Genomic DNA, 21,458 nt, shown 5'->3' on the forward strand with positions numbered 1-21,458 from the left:
AAGGAGGGTTGTGGAGTTGAGGGGGGGGGAGCAGGGGGGGGGGAGCAGGGGTGGCTGCGCAGGCGGGGGACGAGGGAGGAGATGGGAGGGGGTGGGGGCGGTGGGGGGTGTAGCGTAGGGAGGAGAGCGGTTGAGGAGAAAGAGTCTGGTTTGTGTAGCAGCTGACTGAAACAGTCATTATATTATGTAAAGGCGGATGCGGGACCAACGGGGGGGGGGCGGGACGCAGCGACTGACGCGCACCACAGCGCCAACTCTGATTGGCCGGCCAGTGCCATTGTTGGTTATGCGCGTGCTTGTGCTCTCCTTTTTCTGTCTCTCATTAGAGGTGGGAGGCTTGGCATGGAGGTTGCAAGGGTGTCTCTTTTTTCATGAAATGGAGGCGATCCTCCTATGCCGCTCCACTGCATCAAAGATGAATTCAAGCATGGCGGCGTTTACGCATTCTCACCTGCGATCGCTGTCAATCCCTCTACTGAGGCGGGGATATAATCTCATAATGAATATTCTTTCGTTTTAAACACACTGCTTGAGATCTCAGGATGATAATATTGAGATGGAACAAAAATGACAGGCTTGAAGAGATTAAAACTAGCGCCAGCTAGGGTAAGATAATGCTTGAGATGAGGGAGAAAGATAGAAACGACGACACTAGGAATAATCCGCTAATAGGAAAGTGATTAAGAGATAAGGGCGCCCAATTAAATCTCTATTTGAATTCCAATCGAGGACGTTCCCACAACATGGCATTTCTGCATGTTTCTAGTCCTCCAGGTCTAATTAGGTGGAGGTTGTCAAACATGGTTCAGGTGAGCTTCATCGTCGCTGACGCAGTCGTTCAAAGGTCAGTTCCAGGCAGTTATTTGCATATTTATGGTATGTATTCCATCAGGAGGGAATCCACCACTAGTAATCCCAATGAGTGAGAGTAAGTGTTGGTGTGGAGAGTTGAACTGTGATAATTTAAAAGTGTCTTTCATTATTTTGGAAAACATTTTCAAAGATGCCTTTGGGGAGTTTGATCTCTACACTGCTATTCACTGGATAGTTGCCAAATATGTTTTAATGATGGTGTGTAGTGGCCTTTTCCCCCCAGTGGTTCACCAATGGGATTCAGATCCTTTTTACGCAGTTAAATGTTATTGAATTAGTGGTCAGACCTGAGTTGATACTTGAGTTTTTTTTTATTTTATTGAGTTTTCTAAACACAAGGGACCTAATTGGATAGTCTCCCAGTGCATCAGTTCCACTGTTCGAATGTGTGGAATAGCCGATTGAAGCACACCTCTTACGTCTCAGAAGTCAAGACTTTCATCTCAGCTTTGCTAGGTCAGTGTGTGGGTATTGGCTAAACCTGGTGTGATGATTATTTGCAGCAAATCCAGCTTCCAGTTTTGTAAGATAAGACCACAGAACCATAAACATTCAGTAGACCAACACTCTGAAGAATCCTATCAACAACATTAATCACCGGGACAAATTAGGTTATGCTAAGTTTCCAAAGATCCTGATGTTTTGTACTATTGGGTAAATCTTCCATTGCTTGGTGTGTCTGCATAGGTACTAAAGCGGTGTGAAATAGAATTCTGGCAGGAAATGAGATCATCGGAATGTGTCGTGAGGACTGGGCCATGTGGCGAAAACACAGTCGCCGCTCTGTTGGGCGGTTTGCCGTTGACGTTTGGTCAGAGGCCCTCCTTGTCAGGAGGCTGTGTTCTTAACACAACACCTCATCAAAAGCAACGGCACCATCTTTGTGCAGTCAGGTGCGCAACAGACTCCATCACTCAAACTGACAGAACACGGGGGTGCTTCCAGTCTAGCATAGGCCAGTCTCCGGTCCTCCTCGGGGGAAATAAGGTCAGAATATCAGAGAGGATACACAGTTGTTCCAGCACATTCACCTACCTGATATTTAACAAGGGAGCGTATCTGTTTTAACAGGTTAGTTCGACCAAAATCCATACAGCGACCGCCTTATCTCACCGCTCGCCTTGGCTGGAGTTAATCCGTTTTTAGCCGCAGACCTTGTTTACACGGATACTTAAAGTGAGATGTGTGACTACACACACACACACACACACACGGGCATCTTCTCTACCCAGGGTGCTCCCACTCTGTTGGAATGTTGGTGCAGTGCGCTCACATATGCATCACTGTGGGCCTCATCTGTCATCCGCTAAGTGAGAATGAGCTTGGCTGGCCCTGCACATTGTCTGAATATGAATCCAGATACCATCTTAATTGGGAAGGTTCCTCGTCAGACACTGGTGTATCTACAGTAGGAATCTGCATAGATAGTACTGCGGCGGAAACATGTCTTTGTAAAATGGCCTGAAATCACAGAATGTCGGCCTGGCTTCCAATAACGCGGCCAGAGGTCTGTCCAGCAGCATCCAACAAGATATTGTTTTGGATTTGGTCTGTCGTGCCTGTGTTTGGAACCTAGTGTGTTAGTATTTTAGGACGGTTTTGGTTTGTTGCGTCTGTCGAGCTGTTGTTTGGTGTATAGGTCCGTTTCATCTTTTAACTGTTATAGATTGTTTTGTCTGCCAGACGGCTGAGACCTCTTTGTGAACCGCGCTCTGTTCGTATAGCTCCTCTTTCTTTCCACCTGAAGGAGGGAGAAAACGCTCCGTGTGCAGCGAGTCACGCTCTCCAGCCGGCTAACCGATGCAGAAATTGTGCAGTGCCACACCTGATAGTAATGCACTTAATCTGGGGCTGGCCATCCGCACTGACTGGAATACAAATGTATCCAGCTGATAGAGAGTCGCCTGGGCAGACAAAAGCCAAGACTGTCCATATCTATTGTGTGTGTGTGTGTGAGGGAGAGGGAGAGGGGGAGAGAGAGAGAGTGTATGTGGTCAACCCCCCCATCACAGCCCCAGGCCGTGTGAGCAGCCGTCGAAGCATACATAACTCAGAGCGACTAGCAGGCACACACACATGACCGTTTAGATCGCTTGTACGTGACACATGTCAAAACCCCGCCGACTTTCACGTGCGCGCACAATTGAACTCTCGGGCATTTGAACACGTACGACCTCACACTTGTATGTTCTCCACGTACACAAACACGCATGCTGTTTGTATGATCGTGTGGTTCGTGTGAGACCTTGGCCTTGTCTGGTCTGCCAGGTCTGACTGCTTTGTGAAAGGTCTATAGCGACCGGCTCACAGATCCTTCAGCCAGTATCGTAAAGACAACGAAGCTCCACATAATCCTCCCCTACTCCAGAGTATGGCCTATTACTGTGTTGTTACCAGTGGCTTTTTGCTTTGTCATTTTCCCCCCATTAAGCTGGCCTTCCTGCCAAAGGCATTTGATTGGTCCAATGTTCAGTCAGCCTACTTATTCTAACCAGTCACATGACGAAGCTGAAGTGTTTGGAAGAGGTCATTGGTTGCTATCCGAACAAAGTCTTCCTTGGTGGTGTAAACGACATAACTACGCATGCACACAGGAATGCACCAAATATTCATGCAGCCTTCCTTCTCAAATACATGTCTTTAACATCACGATGCACTTGAACGTGGCATTCTTAGTTGACTCAGTGTTTAACCCACTTTCATGAATGTACCCTACTTACCCTCTGACAATGTTTATTTAGTCATCTTTGGTACGTCTTCACGGGTCAGTGCATAGTGATTGTGAAATAATTAAGGTGATGTCGGTTCATAAGTGCTCCATTTCTCTCTCATGGGTGATTGGTGTGTACGTGTCGTCTTACAGTGTTTACACCAACTGTGGCTTCGTAAGCTGTTAGTTTTCCCATGTTTTCTTGCTATACCCATATTGAGCTCAAGCAGTGAATGTTAAGCATAGTCAAGCAGCGAATATTACTGTTATCAAGACATAATTATGTTGTAATTAATTAATTGGCCGGCCTCTCTGTCAGGGAGTCGCCTGATTGCTTATCCCAGGCGGTAGGCGGTCTAGATCCAGAATAAATACATGAATAGCAGAGGAATACGCAGCCTAGTTAGTAGGTGGTGAGGAAGCAGCCCTGATGACACTTGTGCACGCATGCTCTTGCACTCCCACACACACACACACACACGCACGCACACACACTCATACTCTCTCTCTATCTCTCTCTCTCTCTCTCACACACACACACACACACACACACACACACACACATGCATGTTCACACCTTCACACTGTCACTTCATTTAAAATGGACTGACATTCTTGACAAAACCCCACAGGCTTCGCATGTATCGTATAACAATATCGTCGCATTTTGAGTTACGCAATGGCTGTACACGGTTAATCCCTAGCTCACCTGGTGCTTTCCTCTCTCTCCCCCCCTCCCTCCCTCCCTCCCTCCCTCCGTCTGTTCCAGGATGGAGCGGATGTCTGAGGAGGCGCTGCGACTCAACCTGCTGAAGCGGGGCCTGGAGACGTCCGACGAGCGCGAGGAGGCCCTTGCCAAGCGTCTCAAGATGGAGGGCCACGAGGCCATGGAGCGCCTCAAGATGCTGGCGCTGCTCAAGCGCAAGGACCTGGCCACCATGGAGGGGGCGGCGGCGGGGGGGGGCCACGGCGACGGTAAAAACCCCGGAGTCAGCCACGCGGGGCTGGTGATGGGCTCCGTCTCGGCCTACGAGGAGAAGATGAACGGGAGCTTGAGGCTCGGGGGCCACGGCGGGCCCAGCAAGAACGGCAAGGAGAACATGCTGGATGAGCCAGTGGACATGAGCTCCAGGAGATGGTGAGGAGGAGATGACGCATCTCGCACCAACACCTCGCGCCTCGTACCCGTTAAGATGTCATGAGTGAATAACTGCCAAAGTGAATAACTGAATAATGAGGTACAGCTTCCGTGGCCCCATTTCGGAGTCAGTGCTGAGTAGCGAGAGGTGGGACAATAGTGAGGGCAAAAATGTCTTCGCTCATCTCTGCAAGCCAAGGCCTGTGATCAGAAGTGAATTAGATGAGGAGAAGCGGCATGCTGATTAGACGTTCAGATGTTCATGCGCAGGTTTTAGTTTGTGTATGTGCGTGTGATACACCCACAAACTTTAGGTGTGCCACATAAAACGACGGTACACGAACCTTCCCGGCTGTCGATGTCACTAATCGCCGATCTCCTCCCCCAGCGACGTGGACCGCGAGCAACGCACGCCGTCCCCCGACGTGATCATCCTGTCGGACAACGAGGCGTCCAGTCCGAGGAGCACGCCGCGCCCTGACGAGAGGCTGCACCAGGCCAACCTGGAGATGTTCAAGGTATGAGAGCCTTTCTCACCCATCTGTGGAGAGCGGCATCTAATCTACTTTGGGAGCAACAGAAACCCTGCACACTCTCTATACCGATGACAAGATCGTGGAAGAATCTGTTAATTTCATAGCATTTGGAATTGGGGTTTCATTTATTGTGTTGTGAAAAAGAGGATCTTAAAATTGGATGAGCGGCACCAAAAGGAACAAAAATGGCATTCATACGAAACGATGATCATACATTCATTCGAAATCCACTTGTCTTTGAGAGGGACAATGATGATTTATGATACCTTGCTGCTGAAACTTTAACTTTAACTTATTTTTAATCTCATTGCTCTGTGCAAGAGCTGTAGGGATGTGTCTCATTTGTGTGTGTGTGTCTTGCGTTCTCCAGGGGAAGACTGGCGAGGAGCGACAGCAGATGATCAAGGCTCTGAAGGAGGAGCTGCGTCTGGAGGAGGCTCGGCTGGTGCTCCTGAAGAAGCTTCGGCAGAGCCAGATCCAGAAAGAAAACGTTGTACAGAAGGTCAGCGTAGCACCCACCCACACTAGCTCTACTACTACTGTTATTACTACTACCACTATTACAACTGCTACTGTTACTCTAACGGCTGCTGTTATTATAACTGCTACTGTTATTGTAACTGCTTCCGTTATTATAAATGCTACTGCTATTACTACTACCACTAATCAAATCAAATCAAACCTTATTTGTATTAGCGCGTTTCATACACACAGGCAACACAATGCGCTTAGCTACTGCTATTAACTGCTACCGGCATTGTGACTGCTGTTGCCATTGTATCTGCTACTGCTATTACACCTGTTACTGCTATTAGAATTGTTACAGGGGCAACCCTTTACAGATTAGCACATTATTACTGTACATTCAGCTGCGACCTATCACATCTGATTCAAACTAGTATCTCTGTGATACCTTTGAGCTTCCTCAACAGTGAGCGTCATGGTTACGACCTACAATAGAGGGGTCTGTTACTGCAATAGCAGTCAGATTATCCAGCCAGACTAAACATCTCAATGTCACAGAGCAGGAGCAAACATAGCCAAGACCTGTGAGTCCATATCGGTTATGTGACCTTCTGTGCCACCTTACTTCTCATTCAGCAACTGGACATGATGTTATCACTGCGTAGCACCTTTACGATCATCATTTGTATCACATTTCAACTTGGGATGGGATTTCATGAACATCTGTCAAAGTACACACCCTTCACACACTCAGTGGCTACTTTATTAGGTACACTTGGCTCGTTGACGCAAATAGCCTGCTCCTCCAAAACAGTCAATCATGCGGCTGCAACTCAATATATAGACATGGAGAAGAGGTCTACTGTAGTTATTGCTCGACCAAACATTACAATGGGCAAGACACGAGATCTAAGTGACTTTTACCAGAGTACGATTGTTGGTGCCAGATGTGGTGGTTCTAGCATCTCAGAAACAGCTGACCCTCCAGTACACTGCAGTCTATAGAGTTCACAGAACATGGTGCAATAACTAAAACACACCCAGTGAGCGGTAGTTCTGTGAGCATTAACACCTTGTTAATGAGAGAGGTCAGAGGAGAATGGCCAGACTCGTTCAAGCTAATGCTGTGTTCACACCCTGTGTTCACATCCTGGCCGCCGCGCGGCAACATTCGCAAAAGTTCAATTTTTTTAACTTTCTGCATCGGATTCGCGCGGCGACCCATTGATCCCGCAGCGAGATTGGGCGAACTGGGCGGCGCAAATTTTCTCGCCGCGCCCGGTGTGAACACAGAAAAACAGAAAGGCCACAGATGCTCCAATAACAGCTGTTTACAACAGCGGTGTGCAGAATGGTACCTTGTTGAATCCATGCGATGAAGAACTCAGGCTGTTCTGGAGACAGAAGAGGGTCCTACCCAGTACTAGATGGGTGGACCGACGTGGCCACATGCAGTAAATGGTAATGGCAAAAGGGTCAATGGACTGCACTTATATAGCGCTTTTATCCAAAGCGCTTTACAATGGCCTCTCATTCACCCATTCACACACCAATGGCGGCAGCTGCCATGCAAGGTGCCAACCTGCTCATTGGGAGCAATTCAGTGTCTTGCCCAAGGACACTTCGACATGTGGACAGGAGGAGGAGCTGGGGTTCGAACCGCCGACTCTGCGACCATTGGACGACCCGCTCTACCTCCTGAGCCACAGTGGCCGTGTGTACACAGTAGCAACAGCTCATTGGGTGTAGTGGTAGTCCAAGCAGACATCTTTGTATCTGAATTCAGGATTGTCCCACTCACATGTCCCTGTCTGTCTCTCGTCCAGGTGGCGGTGGTCCAGAACACCCCCTCTTCTGTGCAGCCGTCCCCCATCCACAGCTCTCAGGGGATGGGCAAACTGCCCGTACGCCCCGGCCTACACACCCCGGAGCCCCAGAACCTGCGCACTGCACAGGTGTGTGTGTGTGTGTGTGTGTGTGTGTGTGTGTGTGTGTGTGTGTGTGTGTGTGTGTGTGTGTGTGAGGGTTCATACTGCGGCTTTATCCGTGTGTGTGTGTTTGTGTGTGTGTGTTTGTGTGTGTGTGTGCGCGTGTGTGTGTGTGTGTGTGTGTGTGTGTGTGTGCGCGCACGTGTGTGCGTGTTCATGTGTGTTTTGGTTATTGGAAACCGTGTGGTTCTGGTCTGGAAGAGGTGAATAAGATTCACATGGCTGACATTGTATGAAGACATTAGCTGGCCAGATCAGCTTATTTTGTAAGCTGTATGCATTCTTTGTCTCGAATACTCAAACTAAACTGTGTCACTTCCCCGATGAAGTCGAACAAGTAGCTACTGCCATCTAGTGTTCACAAATGGTACATCATGTGCACATTCATAAAGACAATATTGCTGTACACAATGTGCCTGTCTGCTTATCTTGATTTTGATAGCATCTCTACCACTAGTGAATAATGACTAATCAATTATGATTTCCAGCACCACCACTATGACTTATCAAATATAATTCACTTTTCCTTTTTCATGTTTGATCCACAACCCACGTTCCTCTCCTCCCCCCATCCATGTTGACCTTTCTCTCTTTCCGTTCCTCCCACCCTGCCGCCGCAGGGTCACACGGTCATCAGGTCAGGGGCTAACGCCTCCCTGCCCCCTATGATGATGTCACAGAGGGTCATCGCCCCCAACCCGTCACAGCTACAGAGCCAGAGGATGCCCTCCAAGCCTGGCATGGGTCGCACAAGCTTGGGCAGCATGGGCAACGCCGTCAGCTACCAGCAGGTACCAGGGCCACGCCTTCGCCATTTCAACTGCTTATTTGAACACGCCTAGTCCTCGCCTCACAATGTTCCGAAAAATCCTTCACCGCTCACCTCAGCTTACCTCTCGTCCTCGTGTCACCCTCTTGTCGATGTGCTACAGGCCAGCCAGCAGGTGGCAGCCTCCCAGCGTTCAGGCACTTCTGCCATCTACATGAACCTGGCCCACATGCAGGCGGCGGCGGCGGCCGGGGGCGTGGCGGGCGGCGTGGGCCTGGGGTCCGGCGGGGGCGTGGGCGCCGTCAGCCCCTCCACCATGTCCAGCACGGGCGGAGTCAGCTCCATGGCGGACCAGGCCAGTAGCCAGGCGGCCGCCAAGCTGGCGCTGCGCAAGCAGCTGGAGAAGACGCTGCTGGAGATCCCGCCCCCCAAGCCGCCGGCGCCACTGCTGCACTTCCTGCCCTCGGCGGCCAACAGTGAGTTCATCTACATGGTGGGGCTGGAGGAGGTGGTGCAGAGCGTCATCGACAGCCAGGGTGAGTGACCAGGAGGGGGGGAGTGACCTTTGAAGATCATTTTTTAAAATTAATTTTTGCATACACAATACCAGCACCACACTGTGATCTTTTACCTGTTCAACTTTGATCAGTTTTATGTGAATATGAACTAATCAAAATTAAACATGGTCAATAATCACCCCCGTCTTGCCTCAGGTAAACTGCGGGGGGCGCTGTCGCGTATGGAGCCCTTCTTCTGCGCCCAGTGCAGGACCGACTTCACCCCCCACTGGAAGCAAGAGAAGGGCGGGCGCATCCTCTGCGAGCAGTGTATGACGTCCAATCAGAAGAAAGCCCTGAAGGCCGAGCACACCAATAGGCTGAAGAATGCGTTTGTCAAGGCCCTGCAACAGGAGCAGGTCCGCTGACTCACCTTTTATAAACTTACAGGGTGCCTTAAAAGTATTACAATACTTTGTCATAGTTTGAGATAGACTGCTGGCGCTAGGCCTGCTAGATTTGGTAGGTTGGGGTGCTGGTCTCGAGCTGAGGTCATTTGAAGGGGTGAGGTGGTCAGCAATCCCCAACAAAAAGTACTACTATTAAAAGTTTCAGTGTTGTTGCAAGCTCTGAGGAAGACACACTGTTGAAACGCATAAGCATTGCTCCACACACAAAAAATTATTCATACTTTGTCATATTGATAATCAAACGCTGACTTTGCTTCTTAGTTGACCCCCTTTTTCTATATTTAAATGTGTTTGCATGTGGGTTAGTTTTAACAGTACATAGAACATGCATTGTACCAGTACTGTACATAGTGTGTACCATATGTTCTGTTCTGTATTTTCTGCATAGTGGTATGCACAGCCTCATATATCCACCCTAGGTGGTACCACTACAAAGAGAAGATTATAAATATCATGTACATGACAGGATTTATGATGGGCAGCATGTACAGTACAGTATGCGTACAGTACAGTACAGTATGCATGCATACTGATGACGTGTCCAACCCCGGTTGATCTCTTTTGACAGCTGTCAAAAGGCTGTGACCTCATTCTGCTCTGTTAACCCCAGCTGACCTGTAGAACCCGGCGACCTCAGCCCCTCTCCAATCACCAACGTGCAGCCCGGACCATGTCCACATTTCTCTTTGTCTCTCTCTCGTTTGCGCCTGAGTATATAAGCGATTGTCCCTCCCGGGACTTTTGGATTCTCGAGGCTCGTTAGGGTCAGAGCTCTGAGGTGACAGTTATTATACCACAAAAGAAGCCTGGCGACCATAGAGGAACGGGCGCTTCACTCCAAGTTGGGCTTTCCCCCTCACATTTGTGGTCGTTCACAAATTGACGGCGCCAAGACGGCCGGCCCACATCCGTGCCGTTCGCTCGCGCCGTCTCTCGTGTTCTGCTGCTACCCCGGCTTTGAACTCTCCTTCGGCTCGACCCGTCCGTTTTTTCACCCTCCCCTCTCTCTCCCTCTCTGCCTCCCTCTCCCAGGAGATCGAGCAGCGGCTGCAGCAGCAGGCCGCCCTGTCCCCCAGCACGCCCCAGACGGTGCCCAGCGTCAGCAAGGCCGACACCATGATCCGACACCACGCCTTGCGTCAGGTACGGTACAGCTACCCGAGACAGGAGCCGGCCTGGGCTCCGTAGGCCCCGTCATGGCCCTGGGATGGGGTGCGTAGGGGCGGCGCGTGGCTCAGGAGGTAGAGCGGGGCCGTCCAATGACCGCAGGGTCGGCGGTACGATTCCTGACTCCCCTCCTGTCCACGAAGTCGAAGTGTCCTTGAGCAAGACGCTGAACCCCAAATCGCTCCCAATGAGCAGGCTAGCGCCTTGCATGACAGCTTGCCGCCATTGGTGTGTGAATATGTGTGTGAATGGGTGAATGAGAGGCCATTGTAAAGCGCTTTGCCCGGTAGAAAGGCACTACGTAAGTGCAGTCCATTTACCATTTATATTACACATTTTATTACCATAGGGGAGCACTTCCTTGTTTAGTGGCTCAGAGCAATGTTCGCTCTGGGGGCACGTAGCTCGGGAGGTAGAGCGGCCGTCTGGGGATCGGAAGGTCCCCGGTTCGATCCCAGCTCCCTGCAGTGTGTCGAAGTGTCCTTGAGCAAGACGCTGAACCCCAAATTGCTCACAATCGGCACAGTGGCGCAGTACCTCGCACTGTCGCCTCACAGCAAGAAGGTCCCGGGCCTTTCTATGCAGAGTTTGCATGTTCTCCCCGTGTTTGCTAGGCTTTTCTCCCAATAGTCCAATACGAAAAACATGCAGAAGAACAAATGCTCTTCAGTCCTGTCCGTGTCCCGGGCTTGGACTGAGCACTTGGACTTGGTACCAGGGCGCCACATAGGAGGCTGCCCACTGCTCCCACTTCCCATAGAGGAGGACAGCTTGGATGGGAAAAATTCAGAGGACAAATTCCACTGGCGACCCCTGAAGATTGTGTGTGTGTGTGTGTGTGTGTGTGTGTGTGTGTGTGTGTGTGTGTGTGTGTGTGTGTGAGGGTGGGGGAGGGGTTGGGGGGCGGGTGTATCGTGTGTGCCGTGTGTTTGCGTGTACTGTATGTCACCGTGTGGTAAAAAAAAAGAGCCCTCTGGTCCAGTACTAATTAATTCACTCTGGGACCTCGAAACATTAGTTAGTTGTCAGCAAATAATTCGTACACGGCAAAATGATTTTCACTGTGGGAATATCCATGTACATTTATTTTTTTGCATTTTGGATACATCTTCATGAACAAAGACTTACAGGAATCCTATGACTTATTAGGAGTCCTATTGGATGACTGATATCTCCTCCCAGGCTCCCCAGCCGCAGGCCTCACTCCAGAGAGGTCTCTCCAGCTCGGCGCGCGGCGTCCTCTCTAACTTCGCCCAGGCCTCGCAGCTGTCGGTGGCCAGCGGCCTGCTGGGCATGTCGGCGAAGCGCTGTGGCGGTGGCGGGGGAGGAGGCGGCGGGGGTAGCCGGGCCCAGCAGCACGACGGCCGGCGGCAGATCTACAACATCCCCGGTGAGCCGGGAGACGCACGGGACGGGGCGCGCTGTATGTAATCACTCTGGAGTTGGTTGAACACGCGTCGCGTGTGGAATGTGTGTTTGTTTTTAATAGTCTGGATCTCTCTCCTTCTCTCTGTCTCCGTCTCCCTCTCTTCTCTCAGGGTTGAATATAGCCTACCTGAACCCAGGATCGGTCGGGGCCCACAAGGGCTCCAGCTTAGCGGACCGGCAGAGAGAGTACCTGCTGGACATGATCCCACCGCGCTCCATATCGCAGTCCATTACTGGACAGAAATGAGCCCCCGCCCCAACACTTTTACCCCCCCAGCCCCCAGAAGGCCACCCAACCCCCCCCCCCCCGACAAAACACCCTATCACCCTCCCTCATCGCATGCAGTGCCTGTCCGTGTGCCTACCTAACTAACCCATGAGAACGACACAATCAGCCAGACAAAAGACACCAAACTGTCAGTGCATCTCGAACTTTCTTACTATAGCAAAATTCTCATAAAGCTCATTGGTTATTGCTACTATCGTTCCGTTGTTAGCGCTCCTAAGTATTGTTATTATATTTGGATTATTATCATACCTACACTTTTTGCTTCCGTTATTATTATTACCTATTAAGCTTATGTTATGCTAAGTAGAGTATTTCCATTCTCAGTTCTTCCTTTTACATGTATTTATATTTTGGTGGGAGGAGTTATACTATTGCAGGGTTGCTTTAGGTTTGTTTTGATTTCATTTATTCTACTTTAGCTCCTCCTCCCTTACTTCACTCCATTTATAAAGTTTTTTTTTTCAGGCTTTGAAAGTCACCCACTCCTATAATGGATTGGTTTCTAGTGAAACCTTTTACACAGTAAAGAGATGGACAAACCTCTATGAAAGAGGGATCAGAAAGAGCTGGATTGAACTGGACTCAGGTCCAATAACTGGGGAGTGGACCAACAACCAGGCTGGATCCAAATCAGGAAGGGTTCTGTTTGCTAACTTCGTTTGACAGTGTTAATGGATTTCAATGTGATGACAAAGTCTACACAGGGATGTATAAGTGAGCACTAAGGAGCAGATGAAAAAAAATAAATGAACAAAGCACAGGACAGTCCACTGGTCTGGGCATTGAAGAGGACCTGCTGTGGTACTGGTGAGGCCATGGCCTTGGCTCGCAAAGATGAGCAAGGCCATTTTTGCCCTTACTGTTGTCCCATCTCACTATTCAGCACTGACTCCAAAATAGGGCCACGGAGGCTGTCCCTCATCAGCCCCTCAATGCCTTCACTTTCAGAGTATGCAGAGACTTCCACCATTTCTACCCAACTATCCTGCTGGTACTGTGTGTTTCTTTTTTGCAGAAATGAGGACTCAAGCTGGAGGTGGCAAGGGGCATGCTCTACCACAGACTGGTACCTTTGTTCTTCGTCTTTGTTGTTGTAGGGTTTTCTCAGTTGCAGTTTTTTTGTTTTTTTTTGCGGCGTCTCCTGTTGAATCGGCAGGGTATCTGAGAGGTCCTTGCCCAGGAGACGATAATAATCAAAAACAGCGAAAAAAACAGATTAAAACTATTAAAATGTCTATATGGATTATGTATAAAATGGCCAGCTTGAGAAGAAATTAGATGGATATTGATTATATCTATAATGGGAGAGACATGGATCAATCACCATGTTTAGGCAATGCACATGAATTGCCTCTCGAGGAGCACTTTTCTTTGTATCAATTGAAAATGGTTGTTCAAGAGAGAGTTGGGAGAGAGATCAATGTGAGTTGTTTTGGAATGTACACGACAACAGTTACTGCATGATGATTTGAACCGTGACTTTGTTTTCATGTTTTCCTTTTTTGCCCTCTGTTCACCTTTTGAAATTGGACAAAAGTGTGACTTAAGAACTGTGTCACTGATGACAACCCTTTTACTCCAAGGTCATGCATTTCACCAGCAGCATTTCAATATCTATGTTGCTATTGCTTTTAGAGCCCTACAGGTCATATTTCATCAGTGTTCAGTCAGTGTGCAGTATTAGGTCAAGGGAGCGGTTCCAGTTTGAGAGACAGGGCTTGAAACTCTGCAGGGTTTTGAGTTTGTGACAGATTGAGCTTCACACATTTCACTTTTTCTTTGAGTTGTTTTAGAGTTTTTTTTTCATCTCTTCCCACAGCTCATCTTTATTCAATAACTTGATCCAATAACTTGAATCTGGGAAACATCTTAATTCTGGTGATTGCAAAGGCACAGATATAAAACCAAAGGACTATGGAATAATCCATGGCAACATTGCAATAATATTGGCACTTCATGTCTACCCTTCTGTAGCCCCCTCCTACCTATCCATGGTTGGAGGTTTGATTTTTTTTTCTAACAACATGTAAAGTCTGGGCACTAAAGTCAAAGTTTAATTAAACATGCACAATATCAAGTCTGCCCATTACCTTGGAGATGTGAACTGAACAGGAATGGGTAGGTCTGCGATTGTATCATTCCCATCATATTTATCATATTAACTACCTTTACTGTCCTTTAGCTCCTGGCATGGTCTAGGTTTATATTTGGGCTGGCTATGAAGCAGAATCTTTTGAATTTATTGCAAAATGATGCTAATGAGGTGCCAAGGTGTGCACCCGTGAAGTGGCCTATGAAATCTCCAGTCACCTCTCCCAGTCATTGTGGAGGCTATACAGACTGAACACACCAAGTCTTTTTCAAACTAACGATTGTATTTGCAGGTGCAATATGTAGATGTAAATGGATATTTTTTTCCAAGTAGACAATTAACAATCAATTAGCCAGATTTTTCATAATTTGAGTTGTTGACATTGGGTTAAATATTTACCACCTCACCTACATATTTGATTTGATTGTGTTTATTAGTGTGTTAATTTGATGTCCTTTTGCTACAAAAATGGGCTTGTATATTAAAGATTATTTCTCTCTCTTGCTCTCTCTTTCAGACTGTACTGTAAAAGATGCATCCATATACATTTTTAATTTTTTTCCGAATGTCAATTTTTTAGGATTTTCAAATGTCATTATTTTCTGACGTCTAAATTAAGTTAATATTTTGTTTCATTTGTAATGAAGTTTTAAAAAATTGAACATAATCAAACAAATTGTATTGACTATGAAATAAAAATGACACAATATTTGCTAGGTCAGAAGTAATAATGACTTATTGTATATAAGCTTTTTTTCCTCCCTTGGATTGAAAAAAAAAGAAATTTAAATGGTTGTATATTGTGTAGAAAAGCAAACAAAAAGCCATGAATATTGTGAAGCTTGTCATTTCGTTTTGTGATCACTGTGTATTATTGTGTAACTAATGTGCAAAATGTATGGGATTATTATTCTCTGCTTTCTTTTAGATGCATTTTTCATCCTGGATATTTGGTAACATTGTATGATGATGACAATCCTTTATACGCCTTTATGAACCATTTGTAGATAATTAATTGTTACAGAATGGTTTATAACGAGTTATACATGATCATTTCATGGTCAGTATGCATACCTAAGCCTTGTCTCCAAGAGGGACATTTCCTAACTGTTATATCAGTGAAATAGGAAACTGGGGATATTTGTGTTAGATTGGGTTTGATTTCATATACAGTGGCTCTATATGTATTACTGGTCATTTGATTTTTAAACGTAAGTGTTTACACAGTTCTACAAATGGTTTATAAATGATTTATAAAGGATGGTTATTACATGTTTCCTGATACCCCCCCTCCATTTTTAGTGAGTAGTGTTTGCCGGAAAAGTGATCATTGTTCTGGTGAGTTTGATCTACTCTACATGCAAACTGTGAGGACTTTGCATGGATAAAACCACTTGCAGTAGTATCTGTCTTATTAGGAGATCTGCAGATTTCACACTTGGAAACATGTGCCGTTCAAACTGGGGTACTAGGTTACCAGTACCTATGTCTCTGATGATGGGTACAAAAAGTACATTTCCTTGCACCAATGTTGCCAAGTTGTTTTGTTGTCAATTTGGTTATAACGCTCATGTTTTCAATTGGAAAGTCTGTAAGTCGCTTAAGGAGATGGATATGAATAGTTTTTGGTTGGTTGCTGTTTCAATGGCCTTGACAATACTGACAGACATTAAACTGAGTAGAATTTCCATGTATCTAAAATGGTGGACAAAGCAAAGCTGTTTGGACATGTGTGGGGTATCAAACATGGCCTGGAGGACTGATCACATTTCCTGGCTATACAAATGTATTATGTACATTATTTTATTGTTATCATTTCCTTTAGGCATATTAGCTATTGTTGCAAATACAGGGAAAGTTTTTGAAGGGGTGGGTGGGAATAATTGCAAATCGTTTTCTAAATTTTAAATTGATATGTTGACGGTTTTTTATAGACTGCAATTCCTCAGTTTGAACATTATAATGTTGATATTGTAAATTGAATTTGTGAAACAATGACATGGAGTCTTTAAACTGTATCAATTGAATGGACATCTGGGGATGGGCGGAAAAGATTAAAATCAATATGATCAGAGACTAAATGAAGTCGTTTTTGTTTTGTTTTTGATTTTAAATGTCAATCCTGACCTTTTGCACATGATCTTGATATTTAACTGTCTTCAAAAAAGAAGGAAAAGACAAAAATACTAAATGCTGTTTGAATACTGCCAGTTGATTAATAACAATTATGCATTGACTGAAAAAATAAGCTAATTTTGGAGGAAATAACTTTGTAATATTTATCTCTTGCAAGCTATGTTTAATAAAGGATGGAACGGTTTATTATGGAGTGTGACTTTTGTTTGACTTTAAAATAATTAGGAACAGCCTGTTTAGTAACCCAGTCTTTGTCTGTCATTAGCCTAGAGCAGGGAGAGGCAATTTTGCAAGAACACAGGCTATCATTAATATTTAATAAAGCTACACTCTGGACAGATTGTGAATTAGTTTTTCTCAAGCCAAGCGTTAAAATCATGCTTCCCATGAACTTTCCTGCAGCGGAACCTTTCATTCAACTTATGTTTTCCACAACACTCAGTACAGACGGAAAACACGTGGAGGTCTCAATTGAAAACATCCGGCAGGAATGAATCAGACACGTGTTTGCTAAGTTGCTTGCTCCAAGTCTATTAAACGTACGTATTATAGTGGTAAATTACAAGTTTTATACTAGCAAAATAGCAGATTGCTGATTAGAAGGAATTTGGTAGCGTTAGTCAACCATATACGTAGCCTAAGCCAGTCTAGCTATCTGGTTTGCTGAAAAGGCGTGCATGCCATTGTGCCAGCAACATCTCAAACCAAGCAGTTTTTGGAAACTTGAAATATTTAACTATCTAGCTAAACGAGGTGTGATCAAGTGAAAAGAGCGCAGCTACCTTGCCCGTTAAATGTGTAATGTTAGCGAATCTCAAAGCCTGGACTATGTAACGTTTTGTAGCTAAATGTGTGTGATGCTAGAATGATGCAACGTTAGCTAGCTTGCATGGCAAAGGCTTGATCATCATTCCATAACTAGCAGAACATCCGATTGTTAGATGGTTAATTTTAGTTTAATCCAGGTAGCGTTAGCCACTATCCAGCTAGATAGATATTTAGCACTTGGATGTGCATGAACAGTTGATACGCGTGCGTGAGTGAAATGAAGCTCTATGGCAGAATGTAATACTCTCAACCCTATTAATACATCCATGCTCTCAACCCTCACTCCCACCGATTGTTGTTGATGTGGGTGTCTGTATTTACTTTTGTAGTGTTGTTATGGCTGGACGAGGTGGCAGAGGTCGCGGGAGGAGTCAGCTGACCTTCAACTTAGAAGATGTGGGGATTGGAAGGGGAGAAAGCTTGCCCCCTACCACTTTCAAGCCTACTCCCGTGTTTCCAGTATGTTGAATTACCTGAACTGTCACGCTTCTCAGTTACCCAATGAGTGACGGGATGAATACACTGGTATCCATTTGTTTAGTGAAAAGATGTGTCAAAAGAGTAACTAGAGATCTGTGTCTGTCACAGTGATTTGCACTGACTCTCGGTGTAGTAGTTGCCAAGTGTTGGCAGTATGAGCCTGTACTAATGCTCTCCTGTGTCTTCTCTGCCTTCTGCCTTCTCAGCCCATGACTGCCCAGCCAGTACCCCTGCAGACAGGGGAGGAGGTGGACTACATGCTGGCATTGAAGCAGGAGCTGAGGGCTGCCACCAAGAACCTACCCTTCTACATCAGACGCACCGCCTCCAAGAGAGGTAGCTTCCACACGTCAAGGGTTAAAAACTTTGAGGAAAGCTATATATTGATGAACTGTGTAGTGGATGTGTGCTCTGAAAGATTTACAGTAGATGGGGATATTTTTTTAATTTGACTGCTACGATTGTTTTTAAACATGATGCCTAACTTTCTCTCTAGATGTTGCCCGCTACTCTGATAAATACCAGACCGGGGCGCCCAAAGACAACACCATTGAATGGAACCCAGGTGAAAGATTCTTTGCTGGGGCAGTGTTGTGGAAAGATCAGGGTTAGACCGTGGATAGCCATGGACAGTTCCTAGAATAATTTACACTTGTTCACACCAATTTGCTCATCCCTAGTACTCCTATCGACATGCTGAGATGCACCAAATTTAAGATGCACTAAGGCTTTTTTCCAAATAATGAATATTTGTGTTGTGCACCTTAGGAGAAAATTGGTTTTCTGCTCTTCTACCTTTGGTTGAAGATAATAGGTAGCTACTGTAACGTCTTTGGGTTGGATTATATCCAACAGAGGGCGCCAGATGATAATCTGTGACAATCCAATTGCTTTGGTCTTGTGGGCTTGAATGGTCATAATATGGTGCATAAAATGCATAATTTGTGTGTCTGACAGTGTGTTATGTTGTGTTTCTGTTTCAGACTGGAGCAGACTACCCAAAGAGCTTCGCATTCAAGTGAGGAAGCCCCAAAGAAAAAGTGAGTGGTTTTATCTTAGATTTACATTTTACATACATTTTAGTCAATTAGGAGACATTCCAAAGCGACTTACAAAGTGCATTTGTCTACATGGTGAACTGACTGTGCATCCCAGTCATTGTCAGTAAAGCCTTTTATAAGAATAAGTGACCTAAGTAGTCACACTGCTAGAGAAAGGAAGAGGACACCTTTTTTTCTTCGTACTGTACATGTAGTAGAAGTTGAAGTAACAGTGAGAAACCATTACAGGATGGAGAGGTCAGTGAAGGAGGAGCCCAGGTGTTCTAAAGAGATTGGTCTTGATATACAGTGCCTGCCAGTAAAAAAAATAATCTACCCATAATAGACAAAAGCTAAGAAAATAGTCGGGTTTTTACAAATCACGTGTCCCAGATGAAGTCGTTGACTCTGGTTATAGGCAGGTTGGAATATGTGCAGTCGAGTACCTTTACTGTAGGGGAGTGTGGTGAAGTTGGTATATTTCTAAATAATTATCGGTTATTTCCTTTGCTCCAGGACCTACACCTAAACTCAAGAAACCCGTCGTGGCCAAAGAAGAAATTCTCACCAAGCTAGAGGTAGGATGCAGAGAGAACTACTCGGTTTTGTAGGGACAGAAAACACAATGTGCATACTCAATCACCAAACACAACACACAATCACCGTTTGTAGGACACAGTGTATAGCCAATGCTGTATATGTGGGGGAAAAAGCTTATTGTAAACAGGGACCACATTAAATCCTGACATTTCTCATATACTTATACACTCACAATCTTGATGTTTGTCATAAAAATCAATCCATTCAGAGTCTTGAAAAGAAAGAAGAGACTGCCAACTCAGAGGAAGAGGAGGAGGATGAGGAGAAAAAGAAGGCAAATCAAGAGGAGGAGCAGGCCGAGGCAGAAGAGTTTGATGAAGAAGATTTTGAAGAGGTGAGAGTAACCGCCAGCTGGTCATTTTCACTCTCTTCTGTGCTGTAACGGTTCTATTATGAATAAATAACATGAATGCTTTACGTCCTGTGGTGTAGCTAGTTAGCTAATGCAGTGCTTCAAGAGGGTGGCCGTGGCGGTTTGAAATTCAGGGGTTCCTGGGTCGAGGCCAGGTGCCGTCTTGAAAGGGACTGTTGAGCTGCTGCTGCAGCACGTCCGTTTCGCCAAGAGACAAATCACAACTATGACATCATACCAGCAACATAATTGGTGTAGCAGTGGAGTAGAAAAACACACACAAAATCATAGCCATGAAATAGAATGACTGGGGGTGATGGTGTCTGTGAGAGTCCCTTGTTCAGTAGGAAGGGTGGCTAATGACCAGCCTCTTCTCATCTGCCTTCCAGGATACCGACTACATCATGTCTTACTTTGACAATGGAGAGGAGTTTGGAGCGGACAGTGATGACAACGTGGACGAAGCCATATACTAAACGCAACACCGAAAACCCTTATGACACTGAATAGAAGATGAGAGGACCTGCTCCATTTTCATTCACAACAACATTTTTAACCTGGAATTGTTGGCTAAGGGAACAAAGACATTGAAGGCCAATGCTGCTAGTCAGTCTAGACAGGTCTAATTTAGAGAATGGAAAGAAGAACAACATGCTGCTATCTGGTTATCGAAACCATTTGAGAATGTTGAGGGTTAATGAGCCTTGGTCGCCCGTTAATGGTAACCACTCGAGAGAGAAAAAATTGCCTTGAATAGCCACTTGAAAGTAGACATTCCCATATTGTGTGTTAGGGTATCACATTTTTAGTCAGGTGGGAATTTACTATGAGGCTGTCATATGCCTTTTGTTTTAATACTTGATTTTATGGTTTTAACTGATGTGTATTTTCATCTATGTGTTTTCAGTGTATATCTCCTGTGTTTTACAAGTGGAGTATTTTAATAATGCCATGTATGTGAGTTCACAGTTGGGAAACAAATGGCTTTTGATTCTGCGTTTGAAAGAAATACTGGATAAAGAAGATTTAAAAATACAACTGATGTTCGTCTTGTCCAACCAGTAGATGACATAATACCCAAACTATACTGCAGATATGTTGCATGAGTGCACACAGTGGAAGGCCATGCAGACATCACCCAAAGGAATCATTTGAGAATGTGTGACATTACTATAAGCTATTGCCCATAACTTCGTATATAGTGACTGAGTTTCTAGGAACAGCCTGGCCATGCCAGTGTACAGTAGCACTGTACATTATGCATGGAAGCCCTCCCAGGGTACATTCCCATGCAGGATGAAGATCTGTTTGTAGATTGAAAGATTTCAAGCAGTGAAGCTATTCCTATGACTGGGACTTTATGCTTAGGTATTGCATGTGATGCACAATGTCAGATGGGAGTCCACTGCACTAGCTAGCTTCTCTGCCCTAGAGACAATGCTGTGTTATTAAATGTAATGTATGTAGATTAACATTTATATATGCACATACAGTTGTATGATTCCTTCGTGGTTACCTTATACCTCAACTAGTAACACAGTAACACTGTGTACTGGTCACTACTGAGTTAGGAGCTTCTCTCTATAACAGGCATGTTGCA

At 45.8% G+C, this 21,458-nt stretch overlaps 2 protein-coding genes across 2 annotated transcripts; both read left to right on the forward strand.

The window, feature by feature from the left end:
• Positions 1–4,353: 4,353 nt before the first annotated feature.
• gatad2b (GATA zinc finger domain containing 2B) lies at positions 4,354–12,288 on the forward strand (the record flags this gene model as incomplete). The annotated part of the gene is made up of 10 exons (XM_084455439.1): positions 4,354–4,721; positions 5,110–5,239; positions 5,628–5,759; positions 7,549–7,677; positions 8,331–8,501; positions 8,643–9,015; positions 9,193–9,395; positions 10,479–10,589; positions 11,796–12,003; positions 12,152–12,288. 10 exons carry the CDS (start codon positions 4,354–4,356, stop codon positions 12,286–12,288), a joined length of 1,962 nt encoding a protein of 653 aa, XP_084311565.1.
• A 4,739-nt stretch (positions 12,289–17,027) lies between these two features.
• On the forward strand, positions 17,028–20,772 carry LOC311323095 (DNA-directed RNA polymerase III subunit RPC7-like). Its single transcript, XM_084455242.1, has 8 exons — positions 17,028–17,097; positions 17,716–17,845; positions 18,073–18,202; positions 18,363–18,431; positions 18,850–18,906; positions 19,423–19,484; positions 19,715–19,840; positions 20,248–20,772. The coding sequence occupies exons 2-8, from the start codon at positions 17,723–17,725 to the stop codon at positions 20,332–20,334; spliced, it is 654 nt and encodes a 217-aa protein (XP_084311368.1). The 5' UTR covers positions 17,028–17,097; positions 17,716–17,722; the 3' UTR covers positions 20,335–20,772.
• The last annotated feature ends 686 nt before the right edge of the window (positions 20,773–21,458 follow it).

This window comes from Borostomias antarcticus (assembly GCF_949987555.1).
Source record: "Borostomias antarcticus genome assembly, chromosome: 21".
Taxonomy (NCBI): domain Eukaryota; kingdom Metazoa; phylum Chordata; class Actinopteri; order Stomiiformes; family Stomiidae; genus Borostomias; species Borostomias antarcticus.

Coding starts and splice junctions, on each gene's coding strand:
- LOC311323095 (XM_084455242.1), top strand. CDS start 17,723: ATGGCTGGACGAGGTGGCAGAGGTCGCGGGAGGAGTCAGCTGACCTTC. Junction 17,846..18,072: donor AGCCTACTCCCGTGTTTCCA/GTATGTTGAATT, acceptor CTGCCTTCTCAG/CCCATGACTGCCCAGCCAGT. Junction 18,907..19,422: donor GAGGAAGCCCCAAAGAAAAA/GTGAGTGGTTTT, acceptor CCTTTGCTCCAG/GACCTACACCTAAACTCAAG.